The sequence below is a fragment of the Mus caroli genome, chromosome 6 (genome assembly GCF_900094665.2).
Source record: "Mus caroli chromosome 6, CAROLI_EIJ_v1.1, whole genome shotgun sequence".
In the NCBI taxonomy this organism is placed as follows: Eukaryota; Metazoa; Chordata; class Mammalia; order Rodentia; family Muridae; genus Mus; species Mus caroli.
The window spans coordinates 111016461-111037391 of record NC_034575.1 but is presented as its reverse complement, the minus strand read 5'-3'; the positions used below and the strand labels follow the sequence as shown (position 1 = coordinate 111037391).

At 53.0% G+C, this 20931-nt stretch overlaps 2 protein-coding genes across 5 annotated transcripts in view; both read right to left on the bottom strand.

The window, feature by feature from the left end:
• Positions 1 to 4117: 4117 nt before the first annotated feature.
• Positions 4118 to 10481, bottom strand: Rho (rhodopsin). The gene is made up of 5 exons (XM_021165399.1): positions 10030 to 10481; positions 8938 to 9106; positions 7668 to 7833; positions 7312 to 7551; positions 4118 to 6334 (listed from the first exon to the last, which is right to left on the bottom strand). The coding sequence occupies exons 1-5, from the start codon at positions 10388 to 10390 to the stop codon at positions 6224 to 6226; spliced, it is 1047 nt and encodes a 348-aa protein (XP_021021058.1). The 5' UTR covers positions 10391 to 10481; the 3' UTR covers positions 4118 to 6223.
• Positions 10482 to 15562: 5081 nt separating this feature from the next.
• The window catches only part of Ift122 (intraflagellar transport 122), a 68716-nt gene continuing 63347 nt past the window's right edge, over positions 15563 to 20931 (bottom strand). For 2 of the 4 annotated variants that reach the window (XM_021164719.2, XM_021164720.2), the window contains exons 23-29: positions 20197 to 20297; positions 18864 to 19029; positions 18313 to 18424; positions 17793 to 17918; positions 16792 to 16871; positions 16326 to 16490; positions 15563 to 16018 (exon numbers count right to left, since the gene is read on the bottom strand). In XM_021164719.2, coding sequence (XP_021020378.1) covers positions 15929 to 16018; positions 16326 to 16490; positions 16792 to 16871; positions 17793 to 17918; positions 18313 to 18424; positions 18864 to 19029; positions 20197 to 20297 — 840 coding nt within the window. In that variant the 3' untranslated portion in view covers positions 15563 to 15928. The remainder of the gene's footprint in view (positions 16019 to 16325; positions 16491 to 16791; positions 16872 to 17792; positions 17919 to 18312; positions 18425 to 18863; positions 19030 to 20196; positions 20298 to 20931) is intronic. The other 2 variants (XM_021164717.2, XM_021164718.2) reach the window with 1 other exon arrangement.

The window sequence follows — 20931 nt, the reverse complement described above, 5'->3', positions numbered from 1 at the left end:
GCAAGCCCTGGCTAGTGTGTTGGATGCTGAGACCCATGGTCCAGTCACTCATTACCCAGCCAACATCCAGCCAACCAACTGGTCATCAGCTAGTCCTTCACTTGACTATGGATGCTTGAAGCAGCCTAGCAGAGATGGTCCAGGCTGGATCCCAGTCAGCAGCATCCCCTAGCTAGAAGACCATCCAACATCCCTGGAGCTAGGAGAAATGACATGTGGCTTGTTGTTTTAAACTGTAAATTCTAGGAATGTTTGTCACACAGCACAAGATTGCTACTACATCAGGCTTAGAAAGACTTCTGTTCCTACCTCTCTCACGTAGGTAAGGTTTGCTCAGGAATGCCACAGCACTGCCTTACAGGTCCCTAAGTCTTGCGCTGTGTGGTGGATCAAGGCTGTCTCTGGCACCCAGCCCAACACTAGCACACAGTAGGCCTTCCAGGCTTATTGCGGTGCTATGGCTCCAAGGAGTGACCAGAGACCTGCAAATGCCCAGTGCTAGACGGAGAAGGCGCTCCGGGAGGCAAAGAGGCAAACGGGAGCTGGCACACACGGGGGCCGCAATTTTGATCCATTTGTGGGGCATTTCCAAGAACTGAGAAACGCAGAGACTCTGTGGTGTAAACATTCCCACGAGCTTTGCTGAAACCCTGCTCCCAGGCTGTGCCAGGATGGAGTTTTGTGTTGGGAAGGGAGTTTGGGAAAAACTCAGAGATCTAAAAATTCTCCAAGGAGTTTGCCACTTGACAGGGAGATGATAGCAAGTTAGGGAGGTGCTGGCAGAAGCGTGCCCTCTGCCAGCCTCCTGACTTCTCTGTAGGACAAGACGGGGGTGGGGGGGGGATGCTGCCTTCCTTCTGGAACCTTCTCCTTCCACCCTAGGACATGCTCCATTTTCAGAGATAAATGTCTCAAACTCTGAGATGGTCAGAGGATCCTGTGCCATCAGGACATTGGGACATTGATTTCCTAATCAGTGCATCAGGGTGGAGTGAAACTGCAGCCACTGGCATGTCTGTATAAACTGTATAGTTGACATTATACAATTGTATAGATCAGCATCTTCGTCACTTGACACATGAAGAGGCTGAAGTCCAGAAGCGCTGTTCACCCCACACTCAGACCCTATCATCCTGGAAGCCCTCTGTACTAAGGATAAGTGTGGTAATCCCCAAACAGCCATTCCCTCTTGTCGCCAGCCCTTCCCTTCAGAACTTCTTTAAGTCGCCCTGGTGGAGCCAGACCCTGTCTCTTCTTTGACTTAGGGCCCATTTCATGATCCAACAAGACTGCTGCAGCGCCAGTCACTACGATCACGTTCCAGCCAACAAGGAAAGCAGAGGAAAGTGCTGGGCCCTTCTGGTCTCTGAATTTCACAGCCCAGAGTTTTAGGCTTCCGAGCCATCATGGAGGAGAAGGCATGTGGTCAGGCGCTCAGTTTAGAACTTCCTCCGCCCCGCCCCAGCCCCGCCTCCAACCCCACCTAACCCCACCCCCACCCCTGCTCGCTCGGGCCCCTCTTCCTCCTTTCCTGGGTCCTCATCAAGCTCATCTCTGCACCCGCCCCTCCCCACACCTGCCCCACCCGGGCTGCTGCTGAACCCTGGCCTCATCCCTGGGCAGGGAAGCCTCATGCCTTGAACAGCTGCTGCCTGAAGTGCCATCCATACTGATGTCATCTCGATCCTTCAGACACTATTTCTTAGGTTCTAGGTCACAGGTCCACACAGGGCACTACCCCTGAAATGGGGGGCGGGGGGGAGAGGTGATAGAAACTTTGGGAACAGTAAAAGTTTCTGAACATACAAAGATCAAGAAGTACTTCAAGGGTAAGCAAGATGGCTCAGTGGGGAAAGGCATTTGCTGGCAACCGGATGCCCCAAGTTCCATCCCCAGGACCCGTGTGGCAGAAGGGAGCTGACTTCCAAAAGCTGCCCTCTGATGTCCACACTCACACTGTGGCATGCCTGTGTTCCTCTCCTCTGGTAGGCGCAATAAACAAAATGTAATATACTTTGTTTTTTGTTTTTTTTTTACATCAACTCAAAATCAAACAATGAATCTAAGGTGTTTGGGGCAGTGCTCAGCGGCGTTGAATCATGTGACTCCACAAAGCCTTGGTTCTGCGCATCCTTGTGCACTTTGGACTGCCCATGCCTTCTTAGCACACAGTGTCAACGAACTGAATGACAGCTCAGATTCCAGACTGTTGGATGTTGGAAACTACAGTATTTGGTTTGATTGGCTGATTTGGTTGTGCATACAAAGTTTTCTGTGTTATTGGAACAATTAAGAGTTGAGTTGTAGAAAACAAAGACTTTCAACATTTTCTTACCATCACTCCTCAGCATGTAAGGATTACATTAGTGTATTTTGAGGTTGCATTGTGTTCGAATGTTTGATCTTTAAAATTGCTGTTTGAATGGCTGACTTGAGTTTCAGATGGAAGTCATTTGCTTCGGAGCTGGCGTGATCTCTTAATTAGGATCACTTGCTGTGCGAGGATGAGGACCTGAGTCTGGGGCCCCAGCACCCATGGAAAAGCTGGGTGTGACCCCATCTGTGACCTCAACTTCTCCACTCTCATATACACAGGCGGTAACACCTCTATATATACCTGGACACACAGGCATATGCACACATGCATGCATACACACATACCACACACACACACACACTGTTCAGTGAATTTTGGATTAGGATAGTGAAACAATTTCCAAAAATTTCTGAAATGGCCTAGACATACTTCTTAATGTTATACTATGTATTTATGCGAAGAGGCATTCTCAGCATCGATGATTATAAAATCAAAATATCAGCTCTAAAGAACATCGTATATGCTGTGTCCTACATCATTAAATATTCAGCTAAGATCATTCCTTGTGAAAAAGCAAGCAGATCCATCTCATTAGAATGCAAATTTATTTTCATCTTTAATCAATTGTAAAATTGCATATATATCAAAGACTTACTTCACATTAGGTTTCTTTATGATTATCAGTAGGTGTTTGACTTGTGTTCCTATTTAATTCCCTATATATCTGGGGTCACCCTCAATGTTCTCAGAGGTAAAGTGACCGTGGGTGGAAACAAGCACAGAAATAAAGCCTCCACCAGCTAAGATGTCTCTCACTTTCAGCTCAGAGCCATGGCCTGTGTAGTCTAAGGACTTACCCTGGGACTGGCACTGTGTTTCTCTGGGGCACCTCAGGTTACCTGGTAACCCAGGTGTCTCTTTATTGGGGTGACAGCCCTGTCTGACCTGTGATTGGCTGAGTGTGTTGTATGTTCCACAAAGGCTGCTTGCTTGGAGCCTGGCAGGTGACCCTGTGGGGACTCTAGGTCCCAGCTCACGGCAGGAGCTCTTCTGTCTACACTCACAGTGACTGTCAAGGGAGGCTGACAAGAGCATTCTGGTTCTAAAGGGTTATTTTTCCCGGGCAGGAGAAGGCAGGAGTAAAGATGACATCCCACAGGACAAGTGAACTGGGCATGGAGGAGTGAGGTAGGTCAAGGCCAGGCAGCTAAAGTAGCCTTCCAACAGGCACTCCTGGCCCATAAAGCATGAGAGACAACCAGAGGTGTGGCAGCCATGGGATCCCCTTCATCCATGACACCCCAGAGCCTTGTCTAGCACATCCCAGTCCCCACCCCTCAGGGCTGGTCCTGATCCTGTTCCCCTGGTTGCTTTTGGGGAACACATCCTACAGGCTCCTTAACTATGTGGAGTCAACTTTATCTTGTAGTATGGGAACGCATTACAAATGAGGGAGCCCTATATCAGACATAGTGGTTGGCTTAGAGGTGATCAGGTGACCCAGGTCTAGCTAATCAGAAGATGACTCTCCATCTCAGGCCTGTTGATTGACTTAGAGGTAAACAAGTGACTCAGCCCTGGCCAATCAAATGAATCTCTGTCTTAGACATGATGATTGGCTTAAGGATAATCAGGTAACTTAGGTCTGCCCAATAAGAATCTGACTTGTCACCATGATTATAAAGGGAAGGAAAGCTCCTTTCTGGAGGGATTTCTGGCTCTGGGACTGCTGCAGACAACTCTGCCACCTCTGAGGTTAGGCCTATGAGTGAAGTCAACACAGAAGAGAGACACAAAGGATCACAGGTCTGAGCTTCTAATCTAGCCAGCCTGAAGTGGAGGGGAGTGGGGTTTCATGCCTATAAGCCAATAGTCAGCCTCTGTTTCAGCAATTGGGGTGAATTTCTTGTGACCAAATGGAACCTCATCACTGATGGAGAGAGCAAGCAAATAACCCCTTGCTGGCACTCGCCCTTGCTCAACATAGCACCAGAGGGCTTTCATCCCAGACCCTGGCACCCTTTCCTTCTTGGAAGATGGTGTCACTCCACATCTGAGGCTCCATCCCATTCTTTTGCTAAGTGACAGTATCCTAGTAAGGGCAGCTCTGAGCCAAGGTCTAGAATACCAGAGTGTGCCAATGTCTTCAGCATGCCAGGAAGTAGGCTGGCTATATAAGTCCCTTAAATCTCATATAATCCCCTCAAGGGCAGGTCTAAGCTCCTCTTTGCAGATACAGAGGCTTATAGAGGTCACCATCTCTCTATACTGCCTCAAATTGGGTTTCTAAAAATGATGGAGCTGCTCTATCACATTCTCCAGGGACTCTGGACTGTTTGTCCCCACACAGTCTAGTCTTCCATAACCAGGGGTCAGGGAAGCATCCCAGTTTCCATCCATTTTGAAAGAGCTTGAGAGCAACAGACCACCACTGCCACCAAGTGTAGGAGCTGAGCTTTTAATGCCTCTGTCCCTCTGCAGAGTTGGGCCTGCTGAGGGCCCAGCTGTGGTTCTATAGAGGAGGGATGCAGACTGAGGCTGCTCAATTCTGGCACCCCATAGTTCCTGTTGGCCTTAAAGCCAAAACTCTCTGGGATAAAGAAAAGACCAAAGGCCAAGGAAAACAGCATATCCAACAAGGGAGCTAAGAACTGGATCCATAAGCATCCTAAGGATGAGGCCTGGTCAGGTCTTGCACTGTGTTTCTGAGCTCTTCAGAACAAGGGTGGCATCAAGGACTCAGCTGCTCCCTGAAGGTGGGCATATTGGCATGGCTTCTAAAACTCCATACTGGCCTGGAACTGTTGCCACTTGGTTGCTGGTGTAGAAGAGCAAATGTATCCAGAAGCCAAGAGGAAGGGCTGGATCTCCACAGGCCAAGGAGGCTGAGAGACATGAGGCAAGGTTTCCATACTGAAGGGAGGACCTAGGCTTTGCCGGAGACCCCTGGTCTCAATGCTTTCCTCAGTCCTAAGGGCTGCAACTCACATTGCTGTCTCTGTCATTTATCTCGGTAATCCAGCTCTAGCCCTGTACAGGCCTGAAGGCCTGGGTCATTTGCAAAAGCCTACTGAGGCTGAGGGAAATACCTTATCTGAATGCTTGGGCCCTGCCCAATTCCCAAGCAGTCACTAACAAGCAGAGACCATTAGGATGGTTAATTAATTATATTAGTCGGTGTTACTTGTAACATAACTACCAGCTGTACTCTTTATATACAAAGTGTTTACACACACACACACACACACCACACACATTCTCTCTCTGTGTCTCCCTCCCTCCCTCCCTCTCTCCCTCCCCCTCCCTCCCCTCATCTCTCTGTCTTTGAAGCAGCCATATTCTATCAGGGCCCCAGATTTGGGAGATCCATCTGGGGTGGGGGTGGGGGCAGAGAAAACCAGGGCAGGTATGTAAAACTTCTTATAGATTCCAGCCAGACATGACTGGATCTGCCAGGTTGGGCACCTGAGGACATCCATGTTCCCTTCCATTAATCCGTTCATTCATATATCCACTCAGTCAGTCACTCATTCCTCCCTTCATCCAGCTAGCATTTATTAATCAGCTACTATGTGTTCCATTCTGTCCTAGACATTTAGCCCTAAGCCAGGACACTTGTTATGTTCCTGATAGACAAGCTGAGGGAGGAGTACAGATCCTGCTGGCCCCCCGGGAATTGGGGACTCCAGGTTGGAGGTGGTCTTGGTGGATGGATGTCCTTTGTCAAGCTGTCCCCATTGAGTGGGGAGCCTCATTTTGCTTTCATGAATTCATTAAAAACAAAGAAAAGAACACTGAGGGAGCCTGCATGACCTCATCCCAACGGGTGCTGCTCCTGGTGGGGGCTGTGGCTGGGGTGTGTGGGGACAGGAGACTCCTACTGTCAGCCACAGTCTCTGGCCAGGCTTAGGCTGGAGCCACCTGGCTAGTCTCCGTCTTGGAAGCGGTGGCAGAGGCGTCGTCATCTCCCAGTGGATTCTTGCCGCAGCACAGTGTGGTGAGCATACAGTTCCGGAACTGGAAGACAAGAGGCTCCAGTCAGGACAGGCCCTACCACTTGCCCAGCTTCAGCCTTACCTCCAGCATGTCCCCGTACTAAGCCTGGCTCCCTGGGGGAGCTTGCTAAATGTATGTTGCCCTTCAACCAGAGACGCCAGGTACACAGATAGCACACGGGGTATTGTCAAATGACATTCCATGTGTCCTGTGGATGCGTAGGGCCTTCTGTGAGTGATCTCAATTGATTTGAGAGTTTATGATTTGGCCCTTCCTATAAATAGGAAAACCGAAGTCCAGATGGAGAGATATCTGACTCACCCAAGGTCACACAGCTTAAATGGGTCAGAACTAGTACTTGAACACAGAGTCTAGGTCCAGAGACCACATCCTTTTCTGCAGAGAAACTGTGGCGTTTGACAGTGGTGTAATCCCTGACTTCCTACAAGTAGCATTTCTAGCAATTTCTTCAGCTTTACAGTGAGACCATTCTATTCCCAGCCTTGGAACTACTTGATATTTCTGGTTGCTTCTTGAGACAGATTCTCATTGTAGCCCAGGTTGGCTCCCAAATCACTGTATGGCCAAAGATAGCTTTGAATTTCTAATCGACCCACTTCAGTCTCCTGAATGCTGGGATATAGCAGTGCACTACACAGCCTGCTTTGGGGAGTGGGGGGGCACACATCCACTGTTTAGCCCAGGCTGACCTGGAGCTCAGAATCCTCCTGCCTCAGAATTAAGATTACAAACCTGCGCTCGCTATTGCACCTGACTCCTAGCCTACCTCTAAAACAGACTTCCAGAACCATTTGGTCGGCCGGATCTCACAGGAGCGGACGGCAGGTCACCCGAAAGCCTTACTCCAAGAGGTTGGGGGTTCGCCAGCCTGAGAGCTCATGGGCTCCCAGCAGTCTGAGTGCAATGCCTCCCCTGCCCCATTCTCCCCCTCCCCTTCTCTCCCTCACTCTCCACACGCCCTGCCTCAGCCCAGGCACCTGCTTGTTCAACATGATGTAGATGACCGGGTTATAGATGGAAGAGCTCTTAGCAAAGAAAGCTGGCAGGGTCATGAAGATGGGGCCGAAGTTGGAGCCCTGGTGGGTGAAGATGTAGAAGGCTACACTGGCGTAGGGAAGCCAGCAGATCAGAAAGAAGATGACCATGATGATAACCATGCGAGTGACTTCCTTCTCTGCCTTCTGAGTGGTGGCCGACTCCTGCTGCTGGGCGGCCGCCTGCAGGGACACAGACCTGTGTCTAGCCCGTGGCGTCCGTACGAACCCTGGCACCCAGCTCTGCCCACCTGGATCTGCCCACCCACCCGGCACGAGGCTGGGGTGCCTGCTCATACCTCCTTGACTGTGAAGACCAGCTGCCCATAGCAGAAGAAGATGACGATCATAGGAATGGTGAAGTGGACCACGAACATGTAGATGACGAAGGATTCGTTGTTGACCTCAGGCTTGAGTGTGTAGTAGTCGATCCCGCATGAACATTGCATGCCCTCGGGGATGTACCTGATGGTCAGCGCAAGGGATGATAAAACAGGAAGAGAACACAGGCCCAGCCGGACGTAAGCATGAACGGCTATTACCTGCTGGCCCTATCACCTAGTGAGACTTACTGGTCTCCGCCCTTGGACAATTCTTAAGCTCCCTGCCACTTGACCACACAGCTCTGCTCCACTAGCCTTCTGCCCTGCCTTTGGTGGTTAAGGGAGTAGGCAGAGGATGCTGGAGAGGGGAGCATTCTCTGAGGCCTTCCCTGGGAATGCTGCACTTTGTGCATGTGGGTCTCCTAGTAACGGCAATGCTCTCTACAGTACGGGTGGGCTCGCTGCTAGCATCAGAGCCATGTGCAGCTTCTAGAAACAAGGATGTTGTGATGATATCTGAGGACGGTGACACTGGGCTACACTCAGAAACCCAAGTGTCCACTGAGTGTGTCTGTAGAGGCCTGCCAAGCCAGGTGGGTGAGGATGAGGAAAGAGGCCAGTGAGGAGTGAGGGGCTCTGACTCAGTGAGGGCCGCTGGGTGGGCTCCTGGGGTGGGGAGGACATGAGGGCAGAGAATGGAGAGTCTCTGAGGCTCTGTGTACCTCATAGCCTGTCTAGGTGTCCAAACCACTGTCCCAACCTTCTCTTGTCTCATTTAGATATGGTGGCCTGGAGGCTGGATGGGACCCAGTTCTTGGGGTTACAATGTCACCATGCATGTTGGGAAGATTCAGCCTCTCCAGGGGCTAAGGTCCAAGGTGAGAGAGAGAGAGAGAGAGAGAGAGAGAGGCCCACGGCCAGAACTCAACCAAAGAGGATTGTGGTTTGGCCTTGGCTTAGCCGAGGATTAGGGACTCAGCCAAGGTGAAGGGTTGGAATGTCCAGGGTTCTCCTTGTTATGGATCTCAGACACGGAATAAGACTGATTGGACCATTACAGTCCCTCTCTTCTCCCCTGCCTTAGACCTTAGCCTGGGAAAGTCACCAGGATGGTTTTCGGATGGTTTTCGGGGGGGGGGGGNGGGCAATACCATGTTACATTATGCCTGGAACCAATCCGAGGGCTCTGTGTCCTCAATGAGAATCCTACAAAGACCTTGCCAGACCCAATACTCAGTGCCATTACCTGGACCAGCCAACGAGTGGGGGAGCAGCACAGGCCAATGCCATGATCCAGGTGAAGACCACACCCATGATAGCGTGATTCTCCCCAAAGCGGAAGTTGCTCATCGGCTTGCAGACCACCACGTAGCGCTCAATGGCCAGGACCACCAGGGACCACAGGGCGATTTCACCTGTAAGGCAGTTAGTAGCCGTCAGTCCTCCAGCTCTGACCTCACCTCAGAGAGAACAGGTTAGGATGCAAGCTTCTGGTTTGAGGCGTGATCCAAGCCTCAGAGACTGCAGTGAGTTTGGGCTGGCGAGGAGAAAGGGATGGGGTGAAGAACCCATGTGTCAAAACGGAAGCGCTTCTGTTTGGTTAGAGCTTTAGGCTCATGAGAGACTGCCTCAGAGTGCCTGGAGCTGGGGCTCAGGACCACACCCTGACTAGTGTTTCAGCAGGGGAAGAAGATGGGTAAAGAGGGGGCTCCAGACATTAGTCCAGATGTCAGCCTCAGAAGCCCAGGATGGGGAAGGACCACATAACAAACTTCTGAATAACAGGAGTGCTACCAACAAGAATCCTGGATGGTAGGTGTGGCCTGGGCCTGACCCCACAGAGACAAGCTCACCGGCATGGTACCCCAGCTTCTGTACAGAACCTGGATGTGTGTGTGTGTGACCACAGAAGGTAACAGAGATGCCCAACAGTGCTACCAAGGCAGTACCCTGGACACGGGGAGATAAGCAAGAAAAGACACATAGAAAAAAAAAAAAAAAAAGCTAGAGCTCACTCCTGGCGCTCAGTCTGTGTCTGCCCCAGCTCAGCTGCCTCAGAGGACACCCCCACACTCTGTGACTCCTCGGTGAGTCCTTGGCCTCTCTGAACCTATGTTTCTTGCATTGCTCAAAATGAGATAGATGAACATTCCGTGCCTGCTCTCAACTGCAGCCTAGCTCAGGGTCACAGTGTTTGCCAATGAATAAGCTGGGCCTTTAGATGAGACCAATTAAAGAAACTCAGTAAGCTGCAGACCCTCCCAGGCCCTTTCGTGCCCCCTTGGCTCCCATGCTACACCCCCCCCCCCCCCCCCCGCTCCAGTCTCTCTGCTCATACCTCCAAGTGTGGCAAAGAAGCCCTCGAGATTGCAGCCTGTGGGCCCAAAGACGAAGTAGCCATGGAGTGATGTGTAGAGGGTGGTGGTGAATCCTCCGAAGACCATGAAGAGGTCAGCCACGGCCAAGTTGAGTAGGATGTAGTTGAGGGGTGTGCGCAGCTTCTTGTGCTGTACGGTGACGTAGAGCGTGAGGAAGTTGATGGGGAAACCCAGCACGATGAGCAGAAACATGTACGCTGCCAGCATGGAGAACTGCCATGGTTCCGCCAGGTAGTACTGCGGCTGCTCGAAAGGGCTCCGCACCACGCCTGTGACGTTGGAGAAGGGCACATAAAAATTGGGGCCTTCTGTGCCGTTCATGGCTGCGGCCCTCGAGGCTGCCCCACGGGCTCTTCGTAGACAGAGACCAAGGCTGCTTGGCGAGCTCAGCCACCGACGGCTCTCACAGCGCAACTCCAGGCACTGACCCCCCCCAGACCCTTATAAAGTGACCTTCTCTCCCTAAGCCAGAGGCTGATTCAGCATCCGGGAGATATCATACTAATGCTAATCCCACTGCTGCCACTGGGGGCCTAATTGGCTTGCAGAGGGGCCAAGGTGACATCAAGTGGAGGCCCTTAGGTAAAGAAAGGAAAGGGTGTCTCATCTTGTCTGCCCCAGAGTCCTCTGGGAATTCCTCCCCATGTCAGTCTGGTGGCCTCAGGCTGCGGCTGGAACCTTTGGGCCCTAAATTTACTTCTCCACATGGTTCCAGTTGACAATGTCTCCTCCTGAACTCACCTATCCCATCTCTTCCCAGGAGACCCCCTGACTTATCCAGTCCCCAAGCCCTGACAATGGCTTACTTGACAGATCTGAGCTTTGTGTGCCGTCAGCTCCGTCCATAGCTTCCAGTCTCACCCCCCTCCCCTCCCGGCTCAGCGGCTCGATAACTATTTGTTGCGTTCAATTGGAATTTGTTCACTCACATGTACATTAAACATTGATAAGCCAGCCACCTGGGAGATGGAGGAGGCGCCCATAACCCTGTTCAGAGTGCTTCTAGCTTGAACAAGACTCAGCCAGGGGAGGAGACACATTCCAGCCCAGGGAGGGATGACCATGGGCTATGGAGACGTGATGGCCTGCTGGGTGCGGCAGGACGTGGTCCCTGCATGAGGGAGCAGGCTGCCAGGTTATTCAGGTGAGCAGGTGAGCATGTGGTCCTGGAGGCCACGAGGAGGGGCGTAAGAAGTTCTGCCTTACCTAGAAGACATACAACCTGGTAAATCTCAGGGGCAGAGAAGATGACCAGGGACCTGGGGCTCTGAGGCTTCAGAACTCTGTAGGCTGAGAGATGATCCTACTGGCCTGCTGGGGATGCCAATCTGAGGGAGACTAGCACTAGGCCTGGTGTCTGAGGATGTGAGGCCAGCATCTCTGACATGCAGCTGTGATGGTCCCTATGTAGGATGCTCCAGGATGACTGTCAGGCCGATATGTGTGTGAAACATCCACTGAGTCCCAGAGGGAGAATTTGATTCTGGGGGCCAGAGGGAGACAAGAAGACACTGGATGCAAGAAGCCAGTGCCCTGTGAGAAAGATGCTTCTGAGTAGCAGTTACAGGGGGAGACAGGGGACAAAAGAAAAGTCCCTGCTGTGTCCTTACACTGCGCAGCCTTTCCGAGAAGATAAGGTTGAGCTAAGAGCTGATGGCGGGGGAAATGCTATGCCCCTTGCCACATAGGTATCCAGGCAGAACAAAGACCCTGGAGCCTAGGCACGAGGCTAACCAGGGAAGAAGTATTCCTCTCTGAGCCTTGAGGCCCTTAAGTACTCCCTCGCCTAGTCTCCTCACACTGCACCCGGGAATTCCTAGATGTTTGCTTAGAAAAGCAACCCCCTTCCTTCCATGCAGGTGTCTTGTTTGAGAACAGGAACACAGGGCAGGTATGTGTGTCAGGGCCTGGGAGTTGGCCACTAGCAGTTTAAGGAGCTTGGCTTGGTGATTAAGACCAGCGTTAATGAGGTCAAGGTGGAGGTTGTGTTTCTGACATGACCCTGGTGGTCACCCCCAGATCTACCCTGCCCCCGTCCCCAGCTCAGCAGTGCCTCAGCAGCCTCTGCAGCCAGCTTGTGCTTGAGACAGCTGGGAAGCTTCATCGTGGTCTCCGCAGGGACACTAGCCATCTCCTAGGCTCTGATGTGAGCCTGCAGGGTGGACTGGGTATACAACAGATAAACACTGGCTGACCCAGGGAGAGAATGGGCAAACAAGGTCACCTCTGGGAGCACTGGCCCTCTCTCACTTGGGTAACAGAGGCAGCCCCATAGGTTGAAAGCTGTCACTGAGCTGAGGGGACACTGGAGTCTGTACAGGGTGTTGGCTCAGTGAGACAAGCTCTGTGTGAGTTAAGAGTATTGTTAGAAGTCATCGGCTGATTGGCACTGTGTATCTGCACTTATAGAGGCTGAGGCCTAGAGTCTGAAGTGGGTCCCCAAGGTCACAGATCTAGCTAGTAACAGCCAGGGTTATAACCACAGTCTACAGAATTTCATTGCTACCCCACCCCAACTCTGAGTCCCCCATCAAAACATAGTTCTTAGAAGAGGGCTGCCTGTCAGGGCCTGGGGACTGAGCCATGTGGACTCAGATGGGGCAGTGAGCACCCAAGGCGGATTCTACCCTGTCTCTCTGAGTCACCCCGATACCCTGGAAAGCTCCACTTCCCACTCTGGGCCTCTGTTTGCTGGGTCTGGGGACTCTGGGGCATCACAACCTGTCCCTGCCAGTGCAATCGAGGCTCTATGGCTCCTTGGCATGGCTTGATGTCCCACAGAGGACCTGGACCAGTACAGTGGCACTCCTTCCTGACCCCCTGCCTCTGCAGGCTGATAAACCTCATCATCTCGCTCCCTCTCCTTCTTCCTTCAGGTCTCCAAGGAGAGCCAACCCTACCTCACTCCACATCAGGGCCCAGCCCCGCTGCATGCATTGTTTACTGACTGCTTGATAACACCCAGACCATTTTGTTGCCCTCCTGCTCATCCACACTCATTTGTGGTTCCGGAATGCCGGCCAGCTGAGCCTGTTTGTCTGTGTGTTCAGCTCTTGGTCCATAGCAGTGGTCAGTGGAGAACTGTGAGATGCTTGGATGCTGGGACCCTGAAAAGCTGTCTCTGGGGCTAGCTGTAGCCATGTTGGCCCTTCAGAAGCAGGGGCAGTCGCAGGGCATTGAATGGAGGATTAGGGACTGAGTCACCTACGCTAATAGCTCTTAAGCCTCAGAAGGAAAGAGTGTTGCTGGGTCAGCAGACCCCCCCCTTCTCCTCACTTGTGGCTTAGTCCTCTTGCTTGTGTCACCACAGCCTTGCTGAGGACGTCAAGGGACGTCACTCCCTTCCTTCCTTACAGGCCTAATGTTTGCTATACATAACATGCTCTTATTAGGTGCTGTGGTGTCTCAGGGCAGCAGACAAACGAACGAGAGAGAAGCAGCGGTTAGCTCCTTGCTGCGCCTGCCCTGCTCAGCCCTGCCTTCAATGTGGAGATGGAGCTAGCAAAGAGGCAGGGCTGAGGAACGCTAACCCTGAGGCCTGGGGGCTCCTGGCCTCAGTAGTCTTTCAGGAAGAATCTATGGAAGTCTAAGTCTCACAGGAGCCTAGGAGGCCAGGAGGGCCCCTTCCAGGCCTCAGACAGAGAGCCCCAGGGCCTTGTGGGGAGGCTTATGAGTCTTGTTGGCAGGCATTGAGGAGCCATTGTGGGTCCCAGACAGGGAGGGTACAAAATTGCACCTGTGCTCTAGGTAGGTGCTTGAAGGTTGATGAAGGATGGGGGAGCAGATGGGTTACAGCCTTGCCTGGGGGTGCCTCAATACCCCATCACCTCAGCCATGGGAAGAGGCATAACAGAGCATGGTGTGTGTGTGTGGTCTCCTAGCTTCAGCAGCTACAGAGGGGAAGGTTAGGAAACAAAGACGTACAAGGACATTCCACTCACTGGTTGTGGTCCAGCCAGTCATCTCCCATCTTCCACTTCCTTACTATGGATATGACATGTAGCCTCAGGAAGCAGGTCCTGACTAGTCTTACCAAGCTGTGTGCTCCAGCAGTCACCTGACCCTGGCCTCTTCCTGCCAAAACTCCAGAAAAATCCCTAACTTCCTCCAGTCAGGGTCACTGAGCTCCATTCATAGATGCTGGCTATAGCTGAGGACGCTGTATGCAAGCTGAAGAAGGGCCTTGTGGGCCCAGTGCGCTGGGCTGAGTCCAGGTAGGGAAGAGATCAGAACAAGGTGCACGGCGGTCTGCGAATGAGTGTGGGTGAGTCCAACTTTGGCTCAGCATGCATGTTCAACAGTGCAGTCACTGAGCCTCAGTTTCACTATCTGTAAAAGGGTACCTCTAGAGGCTGCTCAGCCCAGACATGATGATATCCAGCAGCTATTGGAGCTGTGGCCAGGCTCAGCCTCAGGGTCTTGGCTCCCAGCAGGAGTCACCTGAATTTCTGTGATATGCGCTGAAAGGATGCATGCCGGCATCTCAGACAGCCCCCCTGCCTCCAGCCAGAGCCCATCTGATCTGTCACTGTGATTGACGCCTGTTGGGGAGCTGGCACTGTTTCCTCCCTCACCCCACTTTTTCCCAGCCATATGCAAATGATTTCAGTTCAAGGCACGCGCTAATGGAAATCCTAACACATTAATAAATGTTTAGTGGGAGAGAGAGCATGCATGATCATAAGCAATTAGACACTCGACGGAGGAGTTGTGTTGGCACAACTGTCTGGCTCCCTTCTTCATTCCCCCTTCATCTCCATAGAGGCAGAGGGGGTGGGGAGGGCCTGGACCTTGCCTGGCTCCCTCTTTCATCTCCACAGTGGCAGAGGAAGCCTGGAAGGGCCTGGACCTGGCCTGGCCTCTGCCACTCACTCTGCCCCCATCTCTGCATCCCAGCAGTGGACATGCTACCACCAGCCTCACATGGGCATCTTCAGCATGCCTCCATCTCCCTGCTTCTGCCTGTTAAGAGAATGGGGGAGGGGTGCTGTGTGCTGTCTGTCCCTGGGCAGTGGCATCAGGAGGACTCTAGGGATTACGAGTCTAGGTGCCCTCATGGCTGGAAGCCCCTGGGCCCTGGAACCCACTGCTCTCCCAGCCATAACCAACAAAGGGGTATGCGGAACAGTTTCCCAATGCGTGTGAGTTCTCCTTCCAGATTCTGCCTGAGACCCACAGTGTTCTGTGGATCCCAACTGGAGGCCCCCGTGCTTCGTGCCCTGGAGAAAAGGAAAGGGGCCACAAGGCCGAGCACCCGGTGGGAACGCTCCTGGGCTCCAAGCACAAGACTGTCAAGATGGATCCTCATTAAACCAAAATAAACAACAACAAAAACACCCCTGCCCCAGTCCCTGCCCATGGTGCCATTTGATTAGATTTCATTTTAAGAGCACGCAAAAGCAATGTTCCTTTCGGATCAAATTAGAAACAGGTGCACTTTTGCATAAGGAAATTAAGTTGCAGACAATATGAGGATTTGCTAAAACGCAGACACTGATGAAAACGAGTAGCCCTTTTATTTGTCGTTATTGAGGCAATCTGTTGGCAACGTGTGCGCGGTAATGGGCTGACGGATCTACGGACTCCAGCAGGCTGCTATGAACACAGGAGCCCTTCTAAAAGTAACAGATTTTTTTTTCTTAGAAAATATATGTGTGTTCTCTTCCTCGTCTCCTGGTGCTATTTACAAGGAATGGAATGCCATAAATAGGAAATCTGTGGTTACACAAGGCAAGACCCCCCCCCCCAACATACAAACTTCATCTGGGCAGGAGACGTGTTCTGAAGGTTTAATTCTTTCAACAGTCTGGGGACAGCAAGGAGACCATGGGAGCAGGTGGTCCCAGAGGCTGTCGCTGCTCACGGGCCAGTGTCATCGATACGCCTTCGGCAGTAAGGGCAGCAGGCGTGCTGGAGCACAAGCAGTTCGTAGTCCTCTGAATGGAACATCTGAGGAGAGGCAGACAGCCCGTGACACAGGGAGGCAGGGCCAGCTCAAGCCCTGAGCCTGGCAGGGCTGGGACATGCTGCCCTGAGGCTTGGAGGGCTCTTTATCTGAATGAGGTTCACAGGTAGAGCATCCCTCACTCAGGGGAGTGCAGAGCAGGAACCAGCTAAGGTCCACTGCGGCCAGCTGGGCAGATGCAAGTGAGAAGGCAGGCTGTGGGCAGCTCACAATTCCCCCTATACACCCAGCTTCCCAAGGGAGATAGGGGCAGGAGAGGCAACCTGAATGGAGGAGCTATAGGCCGGGTACCTGAAAGCAGGAGGGGCACATGGTGATGGAGGCATCAGGCAACAGCGAGCGGAAATATTGCCATTGCAGCGGCGGGGGCCAGCGCTTGATGAGAACATCCCTTCGGCTCATGGAGCGTAGTACTGACCGGTTCACCACCACAGGCACAAACTCAGAGCTACCTTGCTGGGGGGTGGGAGAGGTGTACATGGGTGTTATGCCCTTGGCCTGATCCCAGGATCCTTGGTGGCCAAAGGGACACTACCACGTCTTACCTTCAGCCACCCCTAACAGTAACATGTTCCCTGCCAGCACTGGAGTGCTCTCAGAACCACAGTCATTAGAGAAAGCCATCACATTCTCTTTCTCACTGCCGTGTCTGAGGTAGTGGCTAACACCGCCACACTAACTGAGGGTGGGTCCTTGTGTGCCTGGGGAAAGCACTGGCTGCACCCACCAGGCCTCTCAGCACCAGGCACTGTCTCACCTCAAAGCTCAGCTTGGCTGTAAATGGGTCATCTTCTCCTATGGAGTCCATGGTCTCGTCCAGCTTCAACGTCTGGGAATCTGGAGGGGTCTGGTCAAGGGTGGAGCCTGAAGCCCAGTAAGGTACTGGTACAACACCCTCCAGCCCACACAGCGACTCCCAGGAGCTCAGCTAGGTACTGCCTCTCACAGACTTGGGGGGAGTGGTACAGTGGCTGGGAGAGACCTCCAGATGGAACAGGGGAAAGAGAGAAGGGGTCCTATCCTCCAGTCACACCATGGCTCACAGGAAGTGTCCATCCAGGAGTCCTGAGTGGGTGCAGACCATAGGCCTAGAGCTGCCACTTGAGGGACTCAGCAGTCACAGCCACGGGGGGAAGGGCAAGAATCATCACAGGCCCCCATCCTATGAGCCTTCCCTCTGCACAGTGGTGTTGGAGCTGGCTAAAGTACAGGCAGGAGGGCCTCACGTAGGGATGTGGTGGGTGTGGCCAACTGTCCATTGAGGACCACAGGTGTTGAAATACCTATCACTTGTCCTAGAGCCTCAGCCATATTACTGGTGTCCACCTCTGTCACTGCTATGGAGGTGGGATGAACTACCCAAGGAAAGCAGAACCAAGGGGTGCAGAGACCTCTAGGACAGTGGGATGGGCACCTGGGAGCCTCACACTCGATTCTCTCACCTTGAGTACCGATTGTTACCACTGCATGAAAAAGCTACCTGAGGAGAAACCCAGGGATTCCCCCAAGTATATACCCTACAGCTCCGCTTAGCTGTGGGCAGAAGCAGGAGCAGTGCCTTGAGGAGCAGGGCAGGGCATCCTCGCAGGAAGATGAAGGGGCCACTCTCCCTGTGCCTGCGGTCCTCACTATGTGGGGACCTCCCCAGCCTTTCTTGATCTGATCCTTTTGTCCCTGCCTGCTGCCACAGTCCATGCTGCGTCCCCTCCCTGCCTCCCTACCTACCCCTGCCTGGCCAGAGCTAAGAGCACAGGATACTGTTGCTTGAGGTCTCTCGCCACTTGCCCTCCCTCTTGTGTCTTGGTGCCTCCAGATCGATGAGGGCAACAGCTTCTTCGTCAGTGATCCCCTCTTCCAGGTAGAATTCCACCAGGTGCAGCACCTCTGGGAGGACAGGGAGGGGCTGGGGGATGGCTTCCGGAGAGCTTTGGGGCTGTCACTCACACCAGGCAGTGTGAGAGCAGGTAGAACAGCCAGAGCATGTCCCCTTTCCCAAGCAGCTACTATGCAGGCAAGGGACACAGTGCATATGGGGAGGACACAGTGCATGTGGGGAGGACCAGGTCTCCAGCAGCCCCTCCCCCACAGTAGCTGTTTTAAAAGAGGTAGGGCCAGGACTGCTCCCTCAGCCTCTCAGACCCCAGCTGAGAGTGAGGCTTCTGGCTGGGGACATGCTGGGCCTTGCCTCTGTGGATTCTGACAGCAATTCTGCATCTGAGGCATGGTGGCATCACCTTCTGCACAATGCCACGTGTCTGTAAAGCAGTGGGGAGCTCACCATAGGAAGAGGCGGAGAAGATGAAGGGCTGGCGGCAGTTGATGCAGACGTTGCCAAGGTTGTTCAGCAGCGGGTTGTTGGTAGAACAGCGGTAGCACAAGGGTACCAGCTCCTATAGAGCAAGGTCACGTCTGCCCAGGCTGAACCAGAAGTGTGCACACCTCCATCTCTTCCCAGGGCCAAAGATGGCATGCTGTGGAGAGGCTGGCCAACTAAGACTACACCTAAGGCTCACTAGCCCAGACACCTGCTCCAAGCCAGGCCTTAGCCGGATGCTATCTTCATAGGAACAACTGTATCCACTGTCAACTCCTGCCACTTGCCAGGGTCTAGGCACTGTGTCAGGTACATCACTTATGCTGCACAAGTACCTCCTACCACCTGTGGGGAAGGGTTTATACATACCCACCTGACAGAGCAGGAAACTGAGGCACTGAAAGCCTAAGGCATAGCCAGGAAGAACCCAGTTTATCCCAGTGCAGGGGAGCCAAGGCCACAGCAGCCATCTCCCAACAGAACCAGACTAGGTTCAAAGGCACGCAGGCCCTTACCTCACTGTCATGGAAGGGCTTGGAGCGGATGGTCAGGGTGCCCAGCTCAATGGACTTCTGGATCCTGGCGGGGATCTGCAGTCCCCGTAGCTTGTCATAGGCATGCCGGGCCAACTTGTAAGCACCCAGAGCCTTGCTCTGCTTAGCCAGTGTGAAGAGTGTATTCCTGCCATTGGCAAGGTTAAGGACAAAAGAGGTGTGACCCGGGGCCAGCACTACCCACTCCTGGGCTAGAGAGCATCTGTGTCAGTAGTTACTTCTGTTTCTATGACAGCACCGGGGAGGCTCAGAACCCAAGCTAACCAACCTGTAAATCAACAGAACTCCTGGGACAAGTTAGACTCGGGTACCCAGGGTAGCAGGGATAGCTATGATGGCTCCTTTAGTGAGCCTGGCCTGCCAGTGAAAGGCATTATCACAGTGAAGACCCTTGTTTGGGGTGTTTCCCCTGAAGAGTAAATAATGGACCATCCAGGAAATGGGTTCTTAATGGTGAGCTGGGGGTGCTTTTCTCGGGTAGGCTCCTACAGGAGGCAGTCGGCCAGCTGGGTGAAGCAGGGACATGAAGCTACTTTCAGGCCTGTGAAATGCTGGACTACTCCCCCTCTGTGGCTCTCACTAGCAGAGGAGAAGTAGACTCACAGGATTTGAAGTACCCCACACAGGAGCTGGGCTTGTCCACACCTACCTCATGGGGCCGTGCTATAGAACCCACCCTATCTACAGTCTTCCCTGCTATAGCACCCACCCTATCTACAGTCTTCCCTGCTATAGCACCCACCCTATCTACAGTCTTCCCTGCTANACCCACCCTATCTACAGTCTTCCCTGCTATAGCACCCACCCTATCTACAGTCTTCCCTGCTATAGCACCCACCCTATCTACAGTCTTCCCTGCTATAGCACCCACCCTATCGACAGTCTTCCCTGCTGCCCCTGACTAGACCCAGCCTTACCTCCATCTTACTTTTGGGCACAGGGTACATATCTCTGAAACAGTCTTGCCTCTTGTCACCCCTACTAGATGACAGCTTTGTCACCTTGACTGACATGGTCCCAGATCGAGTTCCAGTTCTTCCAGTTCTCAGTCCCACCCTCCTTTGTGGGTTCTGGGAGGCCTGGGACAGGTGCTGGTCAGGATTGCAGACCAGGCACAGCTAGGTCTGTGAAACCCTGAAAGCCAAGCTCCCCTTGGCATTGGCTGCTCAGCTGCCCAGCCGAACCTCTTCCCACTCCCCAGTGGCTGCTGAGAGAGGAGCTTCTGCCAGTAAAGTGCTCTGTGGAGCACTGGGGCCATTAGACAGCGGGCAGGGAGGGAGGTGGGGGAGGATACACTTTGGAGATGCCCAAGGGGGTGGCCTTGGTCAGACTGTGCAGCAAGAACTTGGAGATGTTGAAGAGGGTTTCGGGGAGGTCAAAGCTGAATGGCTCCTCCTGCAGCAAAAGAACAGGTATAACAATCCCCACTGGAATGAGTAGGGCACACTGACCACCTACTACATGCCAGCCATCACCGCGTGCTGGCCACCACAACTGGCCCCACTAGCTTTCAACATAGGCTTGTGGGCCATTACTTTCGGTCACACTGTACCAGAGAGGAATGTGTCCTGATAAAGAACAGCCCATGTTACTCGAAGACTAGGGCAGAGTGGAGATTCGAACCCAGAGCTGACCCCTCAACCCTGAAGAATGTGCTTCTCTCAGCTCTGGTGTCCCTGGGGATGCTCTGCTTCCTGAGCTCAAGGCCTTTCTGGGAATGAGGACATGACCTAGTGGGCAGCTTAACTCCTTCCTGCAGGACACAGCAAGGCTCTTCTTTATTCTTCAACAGCTACCGAAGCAAAATGTGCCACCAAAGGCACACAGTGCCCAGGCTGGCCCAAGCTCTAACAGGTCTCCATGACCATTGGCCATGAACAGACCTGTACTGGGGGCCGCCTGCGGTACAGCCCACCCCATCAGGGAAGGCCTGTGCATGAAGACCTGCTTTGAGGGAGCCTGACACTGCAATCTAGCTACAAATACAAACCTCAGATGTTCACAGGCTGGCCAGCTCCCGCCCACTGGA

What these genes read in the sequence shown, in the direction of transcription:
- Rho (XM_021165399.1), bottom strand. Translation starts at nt 10,390, where the DNA reads ATGAACGGCACAGAAGGCCCCAATTTTTATGTGCCCTTCTCCAACGTC. An exon ending in CCACTCGTTGGCTGGTCCAG is followed by an intron (nt 7,834 to 8,937) that starts GTAATGGCACTG and finishes GCTGACCATCAG; the next exon opens with GTACATCCCCGAGGGCATGC. An exon ending in TGGTCTTCACAGTCAAGGAG is followed by an intron (nt 7,552 to 7,667) that starts GTATGAGCAGGC and finishes GTGTCCCTGCAG; the next exon opens with GCGGCCGCCCAGCAGCAGGA.